We start from the raw sequence: 12359 nt of genomic DNA on the forward strand, positions 1-12359 counted from the left end.
GAAAAAAATCTACATACAGGTGATGGTGCTGTTTGTGAAAAATCCTTCAAAGCACTTTTTTAAAATTTACTGGGAAATGAATTACATGAGATTAAAATGTTATGGTAACATTGCCCACCAATATTGCCTATTTTCTCTCTCCTCAAAATTAAACATTGAGTTCCTTACTATAGCAAAAGAGGTATCATCACACTTAAAGCTTCTGTTGTCAAAGAAAAGGATGGGGGGGGGGTGAGATCAAATAACACTTTCCACTCAAACACAAAAGCTAGCAAGTTACCATACTCCTAAATTCACAATAGGACTACAACAGGACTACACTCTTAAGAAAAAAAGAGAAAAAAAAAAAGACTATACTCTTACCTCTGGATAATTCTGCCCAAAGGACTCTGCAACAAAGCAAAGAAAGAGTTCATAGAGCATTTGCAACATAGCAGGAATCCTCTAGCTCACAAATGGTGGACACAGTGGTTTGCAAAGTGTGGACTGAGGACCAGCCGCTGGCTCAGGGACTCCACAGGGTCACACCTATTCTCATTATCATACCAAAATGGCAAGTGCCTCTCTACTCTCCTATCTCCTAAGTTTACAGATGAGTTCTCCTGAGGCCACAGCAGCAGTAACATTGTAACAGAGTGCATGCAAAAGATGATGCAAGAATTTTGTCAACTTCTACTTAGGCAAGCATTAAGGACAATTTGCAAAACTGTAAAACAATGCTCTTCTGTTTTTTTAGAAAATGGTTCTTTTTCAGGGGGCACCTGGGTGGCTCAGTCCTTAAGCATCTGCCTGTGCTCGGGTCATGATCCGGGGGTCCTGGGATGGAGCCCCACATAAGGTTCCCTGCTCAAAGCCTGTTTCTCCCTCTCCCACTCCCCCTGCCTGTGTTCCCCCCTCTCAAAAAAATAAAATCTTTAAAAAAAAAGAAAGAAAATAGTTATTTTTCATAAAAATGTTATTTATGTAAACAGGTAATGGGGTTATGCTAGTTATTTTGAACTATAAACTTTTAAAAAAATCCAATCTGTCAAACTATCTTACGTCAGATGAACTCTAAAACTTTCATTAAGAGCAGCCAACCAACCAGCAGTGGCCATTTACCTTCCTAATAATGACATTTATATTGTCGCATAATCTGGTAGTTGATTAACAAGATGCAATTCTCTGTATCAATTTCTTAAGCAAACGACACCTGGGGGCCAACACTCCTGAATGCTCTTCCTGTATGAAATGGAGTGTTCACACCAGAGTCACAAATACCTCGAGCTATAGATGATGGCACGAAGATACCGCCTGCTTCTCAGAAGTGTCACGTCAGCAGCAACACTGTCTTTGTCAGGATGTACTTATAACGTTACCTGAGTATTTTACTACAGTGGTTTTTAAACTATACTAAGAACTACAGATCCATCCAAGTTGCTTTACACATAAGGCATCCAAATCAGATTTCATTTAAAAAAAGAAGTCTACCGCTTAAAAAAAAAAAAGTTTGAAAACCAGTTTTATTACATTCTGTCCTTTATAAAAATTAATTGAAAACTAGAGAGTGGGGGCACCTTGCTGACTCACTCAGAAGAGCATGCAACTCCTGACCTTGGGGTTCGTGAGTTTGAGCCCCAAGTTGGGTGTAGGGATTACTTACTTTAAAAAAAAAGAAGAAAGAAAAACTAGACTGAAAACACTAAAACGAATAAAAAAAAAAAAACACAGGCCCTAAAATAAAGAACACTAAAAGAAAGATGAAACTAAAGGTAAATGTCCCCAAAGGGTAATTATCTTGATGTATCTAATGTGAACCAGATTGAAGGTGACTGACTGCATTCAATGATGAAAGAATGAACTGAAACGCTAAAACCAGACCGGGAGGTTTTATTTATTTATTTTTAAAGATTTTATTTATTCACTTCAGACAGAGAGCGAGATCCAGAGAGAATGTGGGGAGGGGCAGAGGAGAAGCAGGCCCACCACTCAGCAGGGAGCCCTGGGATCACATCCCGGACAGAAGGCAGATGCTCAACTGACTGAGCCACCCAGGTGCCCCGATCGAGAGGTTTTTGAAAGAAATTTTCTCAAGTTACTGAATACGTGTAATACAGAAATGCGTAATCAACAAATGATCATTTCCTCCCTGCAACCCACTCACCAAGGTAAAAGCTTCCATATGTTTCTATATGCTTATTTGTATAAGCAAATATAAAAGCATAGATTTGTATAAGCATTCATATTTACAGTTGTGTCTTTTAAATAAAGCATTACATATATAACGTGACTTGTTTCAGTAGCAACTTAGCTTATACATCTTTCCAAATCAGTAAGACAGATCTATATTCACATGGCTGAGGAACAAACAAAAAAAGCATTTATCCAAAAATAAAAACAAATAAAAAACCACAACCTGAAAATATAAAGTACTGGTGAAGGAGCAGAGTGTGACTTGCTGTGTTGAGATAAGGGAAAGCCACAAAGGAGATTCTGAGCAAGTCCAGAATCCAGGGACCATTTCAACGTATGATCACTTCTCAATGCAGACTATACCCCTTGTATTTCTTTTTTTTTTTTTTTAAAGATTTTATTTATTTATTCGACAGAGACAGCCAGCGAGAGAGGGAACACAAGCAGGGGGAGTGGGAGAGGAAGAAGCAGGCTCCTAGCCGAGGAGCCTGATGTGGGGCTCGATCCCAGAACGCCGGGATCACGCCCTGAGCCGAAGGCAGACACTTAACAACTGCGCCACCCAGGCGCCCCTATACCCCTTGTATTTCTGGTTTATGTTTTTAGGCTGGGTTTTTCTTTTTTGCAGATCATCCTAGTTAACAGAATCACAACAAGGTGTTTAAGGAGCACAAAGAAAAAGTGACAGGACTAGGCTAATCTGGGGCCTGAGCCAGACTGCTGTCAAGCGGGATTATAGGAACGCAAGGCACTTTCCCCAGAGAATGCTCAAAACCACTTTTATATTCTCCATCTTGCCACCATCTACCATTTTACGTGACAATTAGATTTCTTAGGTTTTAAAGACCATGCAGAGGGGAAAAAAAGACGCCCAAAGATGTGGATGCCAAAGAGAAATAAAACCCTCTTCAGAGATTTAACTTCATAATACACTTGATACAAAAACATGAATGGCTTCTATAGCAAAACACACACTTCCAAAACTAATTACAGAAGAGAAATCCCTGACTGGATCAATGAGTAAAAAACACTGAATGGTTGTTAAAGATGTAACATTAAAGGGGGGGGGGCAGACCCACAAGGATTTTGTGAGCAGTTTTTCCTAATCTCAAGAAGCAGATAATTACTATATTATTCAAGCTATTCTGAGCAGAAAAAAAATATTTTTTTATAAAGCCAACATAACTGACAGCAAACCGTCAGACAATAAAAAAAGGAAAACAAATTTTCTCAACATAAATGGTAGACAGTATTTCACCTTTACACTCTGCAGACTTGCAAAGTAACTAACAGCATATACAATTATAACCAAATTCTAAACACAAAGCATCTGGAATTTGTTATTGTACCACGTAAGAAGACATTACGATATAGCAGGAAAAACAAGGAACAGGGTTATATGGCAAGGGCATGCCAAACACCTTCTGGCACAATGCGCCCTAATGTATATCCTCAGTCAAGAATGTCTGTGTAACAGCCACACGATCCTATCAGTAGATCCTGAAAACACACTTGCTAAACTCCATAATCACTTCTAATAAAAGGAATAGAGGACTACAACAAATGATAAAATCTATCAAAAACACAATTATCATTCCAAAAGGTGAAATCTGAAAACCTTTTCAGTTAATATCTGCAACTAGGAGGGGAAATATCATTATTATTTTTTTTAAATTTATTTATTCGACAGAGATAGAGAGAGACAGCCAGCGAGAGAGGGAACACAAGCAGGGGGAGTGGGAGAGGAAGAAGCAGGCTCATAGCGGAGGAGCCTGATGTGGGGCTCGATCCCATAACGCCGGGATCACGCCCTGAGCCGAAGGCAGACGCTTAACCGCTGTGCCACCCAGGCGCCCCGGGAAATATCATTATTAGTTAAAACCATCTTCGTGGTTCAAGCCAATGGAAAATGAAATAAATGGTTTAACCATTGAATATAAGGAGATAAAACTATTTCTCTTTTGCTATCATCGAATACCCAGAAAACACAAGAGACTCTAATAAGAAAGCTTTAAATCAGTAAGAAAATAGGGAAGGGGCTCCTGGCTAGCTTCTGTCAGAAGAGCGAGCGACTCGTGATCTCAGGGTCATGAGTTCCAGTCCCATGTTGGGTACAGAGATTACTTAAAAATAAACTTTTTTTAAAAATTAGAAAATAGGGTAAGGTGGCTTATACAAGAAGAACATCAAACATTAACAGCTTTTCTTTACATTAGCAATTAGTATCCAAAAATGTAAGAAAAATTCCATTCACAGCAGCTACAAACATGTAAAATATTTAAGGAATAGGTAATAAGAAAGGTAGTAAAATAATAAGGAAGACACAAGACATGTATGAAGAAAACTATAAAATCTTAGGTAAGGCCACAAAATCTAAATAAATGAAAAGACAATCTACATTCTGAGATGGGAAAACTTAACAGCTTTCCCTAAAAATTAATAAATTTTACATAATTCCAGATGGAATAAAGACAAGTGTTAAAATAAAAATTCTAAATGTACTGTAAGGCCCTGATATATGATAAAGGTAGCATTTCAATTTAGTGGAGGATTTATTTAACATACAGGGAATGACAAGTGACCATCCAGGAAGAGGAAAAAGTTATTAATTCCCCTCATATTACATATAAATTTCAGGCAAATTAATGTTTTTAAAGAACAAAAGTCTTAGAAGAATATCTAGGAGACTACAAGTATAATCTAGGGTAGGGAAAACCTTAATCAAGTAAGGAACACCAAAAAAAAAAAAAAAAGAGAGACATAGGTTTGATTAAATAAAAATAACATTTTGCAGGGCAAAAGTTCCCATTAACAGTCAAGATTTAGAAACAAATCTTCAAGGCAGATGACTGATAGGAGTTGATACCTGTATTACAAAGCAAGTTTATACATCAGTAAGAAAAAACCCAAAAGACAAATTTTTAACATGAACAGACAAGTCACAGAAGAACAAAATCAGATGGCCTCTAAACGGAGGAAATTGTAATCAAACTCAGTTGTAGCTGGAGAAATAAAAATGAGATGCCACTTTCATCCTTAAACAGGAAAATTTAAGGGCGCCTGAGTGGCTCAGTGGGTTAAGCAATCTGCCTTCAGCTCAGGTCATGATCCAGGGGCCTGGGACTGAGCACCGCATCAGGCTCCCTGCTCAGCAGAGGGTCTGCTTCTCCCTTTTTCTCTCCCTCTGCTTCTGCTCATGCTCTCTCTCTCAAATAAATAAATAAAATCTTTAAAAAAAAAAAAAAAACAGGAAAATTTAGGGAGAGAACACCTGGGGGTGGAAGGGAGGGCAAAGGGATATTTTACACATTACCTGTAAAAATGTGAACTGTTATAGCCTTTTGGAAAAGGGATCTGACAGCATCTATTAAAAGCAAAACATATATAGTCCTTACCTCAGCAATCCTACAATTGGGAATCTAATCTCCATAGATGTAAACACAACAATGAGACAGAAGTACAAATATTTCAAATATTGTTCTTGGTGGCCAAAAAACAAAGAAAACCTACCCAACCGGGAACAAGGTAAATGTCCATTAATAGTGGAATGGATGAATAAATTACTTTGTATTCAAATATAAAAATACTAATAAATTACATTAATTCTCTCAGAGAAATTTGCATTGGTGTTACTAAGTAGAAAAAAAGGCAAAACACAAAGTGCATATTATATAATCTCATTTTTTATTATCATGTGTGCACGCGCACACACTCAAACACACACAAGTATATATAAGTATAGAGAAAAATATGGAAGGAAACACAAGGGATAACAAAAAGGAGGCGGCAAGGGAAAAAAAGACCACTTTTTTTTTTAAAAAGCATGGAAATTTTACCATTAAAATTCTATATCGTGTGTGTATCTACATGAATGCATTAAAATCCATCAGGTCTATTATCTCCTCATGTGTAGTAACAGCATCCTATAGTGTTAAGAAAGCAAGATTCACATAATGTGTATAAAAAGGTTCTATTTTGGTAAAAAAGCGAAAACAAAACTCTAATAAATTTGTTTAATTGTGTGAGCAAGGAATAAGCTATAAAAGGATAAACTTTAGACAGTTACCATTTGGGGAAGGGGAGAGAGGAAGTTTTTTTCTGTATGCGTGTTTGAGCTGTTTCCACTGTTGAGATGAGTATGTGCTCTACTTGTTCATCTGAAAAGTAAGAAATTGAAGAACCACAACGAGCTTTCCAGACTTAAGCTCACACTGGCTCATCATTTCTCTGAAGTGCTCAGACCTGCATTTGTCATTCGCAGCTACACTTACTGAATGCTTATGTGTCCGACTCTGTGCCAAGGTCTTTTGTGGATTTCCATTCGGCGCTCTCCCTTCACTATGAAGTGACTACTGCTGTCACTGGCTAGACCCCAAGACCTGACCTTTACTGCCCACCTGCTGGTACTCGCCAACCTCTGTCCCCCATTCTTCCTCAAGCTCTTCTTTTCCATTGATCTCTTCACGCAGGCAAATGGAAACTGAAACCATGCCTCGAGCAGCAGGGTTCAGACCCCCCAGACCAGTCTGAGCATAACCCTTGACTGTGCTTGGGCAGATGGACCATGGAGTGACCTCCAACTACCTCTACCTCATTATAATACTAAAATCTCTGCCCAGGGAGGAGCACAAGCTTCATTTACATAACAATGTACGTGTAGGTTTCCTTAAGGGCCCTGCAAAGCCTTAAGCTCACCTGCTCACCTCTCTGTGCAAGAACAGGGCTTCCCCACGATATTCATCCTAACCCTAAATGGAAGGCACCCATTCACGCTGGCTCAGAGTCATGGCTTTGGAAGCTATTCCCCGTGATCTCCTTACACGCTTCAAATAAAGTTTACTTGGCGCACCAGCTCCACCTGGTGTATCTGTGACTCCCCAAGGAGCGAACTATGACACTCCATTTCACAGACGAACAAAGTCAGGCTTTAAAGTTAAGTCACTTCTCAAGTTCACACAGTTAAAAACTGGCAAAATTGGAACCTGACCCAGAAACCATACTCTGAACTACAACTGCACTAAAATGGCTCTAGAATCTTGCCCGAATTTGACCTCAGGTTATTAGTCTATCATCTGTAAAACACAACATACCCACCCTTTATTAAAAGTCAAAATGTGTCCATCTGCTTTCCTTCAGTACATCTTCCTTTCTCTCCCCAAATCTCAAAGATCACCACCAGTTACGCCCTCACGGCCAAGAGATGTGAGCTAAGTGACCTACCTAAAATCTCCACCTAGAGAGGGTTTTTCTTGGCAACAACCAGTGTTCACTTTATTTGGTCCAAAAAACCATACTTTTTCCCAGAGAAGACAAAAGAAAAATTAGAAGTTAAGCTTCCCACATCCCCTCTACCAATAAAGCCCCCCGGGGGGCACACAAAAGGTCTTTGCTAGGTGCTGAATAATTTTGGCATTACACCATCCAGCCCAACCAAGCAGGAATTTTTTTACTCTTCACTCTCCACATCATGTTACAAACCCTTTCTAGTTACCTCATTTTTGCAGTCTTGGCCTTCAACCACATTAGTTTCCTGACGCTCTTCTTTAAAAGCCTGTCCCCCTCAGACCTTCACCTCCGGCTACGGAGCCGCCTTTCTGGAACGCGAGTTCACACTGCTTCCAGTGCAGCCACACCAGCTTCTTCAAGGGCCTCCTCCTTTTTGTCCCGTGAAGATCCTTTCTCGAAACTGTCCTTTAGCTTTCCAAGCCTTTCCAGCCTTCTTCCTCCTGGTCTTCTGACATGGAATAAGGTCTACTCTCCACACTGCTCAACATCCATCTCCTTAAAGCCCTGATTATCATGAGCTCTAAAAGAGCACGGCCTTTTTCTCCCAATGGCCCTATGTTTCATTCCAACCAATTCCTCCCTGTTGTAACGCTTAGGCGCAGAGTAGCAGCTTCCATTCTATTTCTTCAATCTAACAAGTGAGGGAGGACACAGTCAGTGGCATTTCTTTTAGAGAAATACAACTTGTACGTGTGGATCCCACCCCACCCTCATCCGACACCTTCACCACCATAATTACAAGTCCTTGGCTCCAGTCTCGCCTCCCTCACAGAGCTGCCACAACCAACTTCCCAAGACCCAAATCTCACCTGTCACTTAGCTGCTTAAAAATCTTCCTCACCCAACAGTATACTAAACATCTAAGTATAATTTTAAAAAGTGATTTCATTCTGGCCCAAACAGTATTTTCCACTGCATGTTTGGCCAACTTCCCATGAGCACCTAGTATAGAACCTCGCAGAACCCACCCTATGCACCAGCTGGAGATCACTGACCACTTCTTGAACATTAACACACACTCGAGCCTCAGAATATTTGCCCCAACTATTCTCGGCACTGCTAATTACCTTCTCTAACGTGTCCATCTGCAAAAGCCCTACTCTATCTGTGCTGTCTGGGTCAAATAACGCTTCCTCTGTAAAATCATTCCCAAATTCTTCTGCCAACCTCAACAATGCAGAATGAATTGCTTTCAGCTGAACTCCCATAATGCATTCACTTATTACGGTTCCATATTAGACACAATTATTTATGTTTCACTCCCCCTAGTTCTACGTATTTATTCAGGGCAAAGGCTGCATCTTATTTCAATGTTTTTCAAACGGGAGGACCCAACCCATCATAAGTGGGTCAATCAATTTAGTGAACCCCAACAAGTTTTTTAATAGATTAGAACAGAGGGCATCAGAGGACACTGAGCATACAGGGACTGAGTATAATTTTGAGAAACTTAGTTATATGTATTTGTACATATGATGAGTTGTGATAAAAAACAGATTTCTTGGGCACCTTGGGTGGCTCAATCAGTTGAGCACCCAAATGATCTCAGGGTTGTGAGATCGAGCCCCAGCATCGGGCTCAGCACTGGGCATGGAGCCTGCTTAAGATTCTCTCCCTCTGGGGCGCCTGGGTGGCACAGCGGTTAAGCATCTGCCTTCAGCTCAGGGCGTGATCCTGGCGTTATGGGATCGAGCCCCACATCAGGCTCCTCCGCTATGAGCCTGCTTCTTCCTCTCCCATTCCTCCTGCTTGTGTTCCCTCTCTCGCTGGCTGTCTCTATCTCTGTCGAATAAATAAATAAAATCTTTAAAAAAAAAAAGACTCTCTCTTACCCTCTGCCTCTCCCTCCCCTACCCCTCTCTCAAGAAAAAGAAATTCTTACTGTGAGCTATAGTAAAAATAGTTCTGAAAAGCTCTTATTTAACTTTGTATCTCCAGCACATACCGTCGGATACACAGCAAGGGCTCAAAAGTGTATGCAGACGTAAAATTAGTATCTTGAGTGTCCACATTAAGAACACATTATCCTTCCTTTCCTTTATACGCCAGATAGTCTTCCACAATCACATGACTTCTGTTCCTTCAGGCTTTTTATCTGCAATCATTAACTTTCTCCTTTAAAACTCAATTATTTCCATAGAACTGTAGATTTCTGGACCCAGCCTTCTTTTATATTGTCTAACCTTCTCAGCGCACTTGGGTGGCTCAGTCAGTTAAGTGTCCGACTCTTGATTTCAGTAATAATAAATTAAGAGTTATATAGTACTTATTGTGAGCTAGGCAAATTTTTATTCTATTTTATTATTTTTTTTAACAATCATTTTTTTCATTTTTTAAGATTTTATGTATTCATTTGACAGAGAGAGAGACAGCCAGCGAGAGAGGGAACACAAGCAGGGGGAGTAGGAGAGGAAGAAGCAGGCTCATAGCGGAGGAGCCTGATGTGGGGCTCAATCCCAGAATGCCGGGATCACGCCCTGAGCTGAAGGCAGACGCTTAACGACTGAGCCACCCAGGCACCCCAGAGCTAGGCAAATTTTTGAGTGCTTCCATATATTTATCCATGTAGAGGTGGAAGAGAATAGACACTGGTGTGCTCTCAGAAGCCAGTTGTAGAGCACTTGAGGCTGAGAGCTGAGAAAGCCCTGCTCTGTACAGTCCTTAGGCAACTTGGCACCCCTTAGCAACTTGAGCCGAAGCTAGAGTACAATCATTTTACAAAGGTGTGGGAGGTGGAGTGGAGGCCAGAGGTCGACCCTTATTCTTAAAAACTTCAAAAATAACTCTTAATTTATTATCATTTATTCCTCCTCTTAATCCCAAAATAGAGGAAACTGTCCAAGATTCTGCCCTCCGAATTTTTCTCTTTCTGCCCGCGCACCTTTTCCCCTGGTCTTGTCATCCACTCACAAGGTTTCAGCAAGCCCACCTGCAGGAAAAGTACACATCTCTCTCATAAATCTAAACCTACCTCCTGAAACCCAGATCCACACTCAACGTGCCCAATGCTGTCTTTTCCCAATTTTCTTAAATGTTTATCAATAATACCACCATTGGCTCCCACGATTTCCACTTCATAGTTCCTCACCACCACCACCACATGCAATCAATCCTCAAATTCTGTGAACTCTACCTGCTCAGTGTCTCTTCATTACATTTGCTAGCTCAGGCCTTTATCACTCATTTACTCTAGCCCTCCAAACTGGTTTCACACCATCCAAGACTCAATGACATGTTGCTGTCACATAAATCTTAAAAAAAAAAAATCATTAGCTCTGATTAAGTTACTTACCAGGTCAAAACCCTTCAATGGATCTCCCCTGCCTTCCTTAACAAGCACAAACTTTTCAGCTGGGCATTCAAGAGCCTCCACAAAACAGATGGCATCTCTAAGCCTTCCCTATATTCACAGTACCCACAAGCTGGCCAAGCAGGAACATTCTTTAGGTGTTCTCTCACTATATGTCTTAGCGCAAACATTCCTAATAAGCACTTCTTGTATCTTCATGCTTCAGTCTGTCACTATTTTATCAAACTTAAATATCCACTCAAAACTCCAACTCCTCCTTAGATCTTCTGTTCCTGGTTACCTTTCTTCTGCTGCCTCAGAGACATCCACTCCCTCTTCTAAATGTTCTTAGCACTTGGTAATGACCCTTAAAGGCCTATGTTCTGCAATATATTATGGCTTTTTAGATAATCACCTTAATCTCCTTGCTTTACAAAAAGTTCCTTAAAAGTAAGGACCATTTCCTTAAAATCTTTGTAGCCCTTTTAACATCCAGTACAACTTCTGAGTCTTGTTTTGTAAAGAACCTTAACTTTAGACAAGTCATTTAGGAAATCCAGAAAACCTCAGACATCCCTAGGCTATCATGCTAAAAAACACCTAATGAAAACCTAGAAGAAAGGACCTAAGTTTTTAACAGCTTGGGTAAGGGATAGGGAGGAAATGACTCACAGAGGGGGTGACAAAAAGCAACTGCTTCTGTAATTTTCAGTGTTTCACACACCGTCCCAGGTAGTTGAGGACTTTAAATAAAAAGTCAAGATAACTGGATTCTAGTGCCAACTATGTCATTTACTCACTTAGTGCCTTCCAGTCCCTACCCGCTTAGACTTTTTTCATCTGTCCAATGAGGGACTTGAACTAGAAGATCTCCAAGTTTCCCTCCTTAGGGATCCCGTATTTCTACGAAACAATCTAACTTTTCCAGGCACCCAAACCCCTGACACGTCTTCCAAGCTTCACCTCAAGCCTCACATCCTCAGCTTCCTTCCTCTCCAAAACCTCTGGTCCTGCCTGCTCTGGGCTACTTCAGCACCTTCGATCCTTGCAATCAAATCGAAGTCACAAACTGTCCCTACCGCTCCACCACTGATCTGAAAGTAGCCTCGGGAAAAGGAATGCATTCTGCTTAGGCAGAAGCTGGGCTTCCTCCTCCCGCTGCTGCTCCATAACAGGAGCGCCCAATGATCCACAGCAGAACTATGTCCCTAAGGTTGCAGCCTGAGTCCCTCCCGCCCGGGTTCCCTCCTTTCCAGGACCAAAGGGTTTTCTACGACGCAACCATAGCCCTCCTCACCCAGCAACTCGAGGTTCATCCCTGAGGACTCCGGCCGCCTGGTCTCAGCTCCAGGAACGACGCCTTTTCCCCCTGCTTGTTTCTGAGACCTGCGTGTAAGTGGGAGAGGGGGGGCGCCGCAAATAGCTTAGCGCAAGCTCCGGAGACTTTCTGGTTTAGAAGACCCCGCGGCTTCCGCTTTCTTCCCCCGCCTTCCTTGTTCGTTTCAAATGGGCTGCCGATGTATATGCCTAATCAAAAAGAAGAATAAATTCTCTCGGAATCATTTGAGGACGCTATCGACTAAGGGACAAAAATGTTATCGTCACTTAGTAC

The 12359-nt window shown here is 41.0% G+C and overlaps 1 protein-coding gene across 5 annotated transcripts in view; it reads right to left on the reverse strand.

Annotated features, from left to right (window-relative positions):
• Positions 1-12211, reverse strand: part of RBBP5 (RB binding protein 5, histone lysine methyltransferase complex subunit) — a 36001-nt gene extending 23790 nt beyond the window's left edge. For 2 of the 5 annotated variants that reach the window (XM_011223628.3, XM_002918215.4), the window contains exons 1-2: positions 12045-12210; positions 364-389 (exon numbers count right to left, since the gene is read on the reverse strand). In XM_011223628.3, coding sequence (XP_011221930.1) covers positions 364-389; positions 12045-12063 — 45 coding nt within the window. In that variant the 5' untranslated portion in view covers positions 12064-12210. Of the gene's footprint in view, positions 1-363; positions 390-7663; positions 8090-12044 lie in introns of all 5 variants that reach the window. The other 3 variants (XM_019798577.2, XM_034667116.1, XM_034667117.1) reach the window with 3 other exon arrangements.
• Between the last annotated feature and the right edge of the window lie 148 nt (positions 12212-12359).

Source organism: Ailuropoda melanoleuca, chromosome 8, assembly GCF_002007445.2.
Source record: "Ailuropoda melanoleuca isolate Jingjing chromosome 8, ASM200744v2, whole genome shotgun sequence".
NCBI lineage: Eukaryota > Metazoa > Chordata > Mammalia > Carnivora > Ursidae > Ailuropoda > Ailuropoda melanoleuca.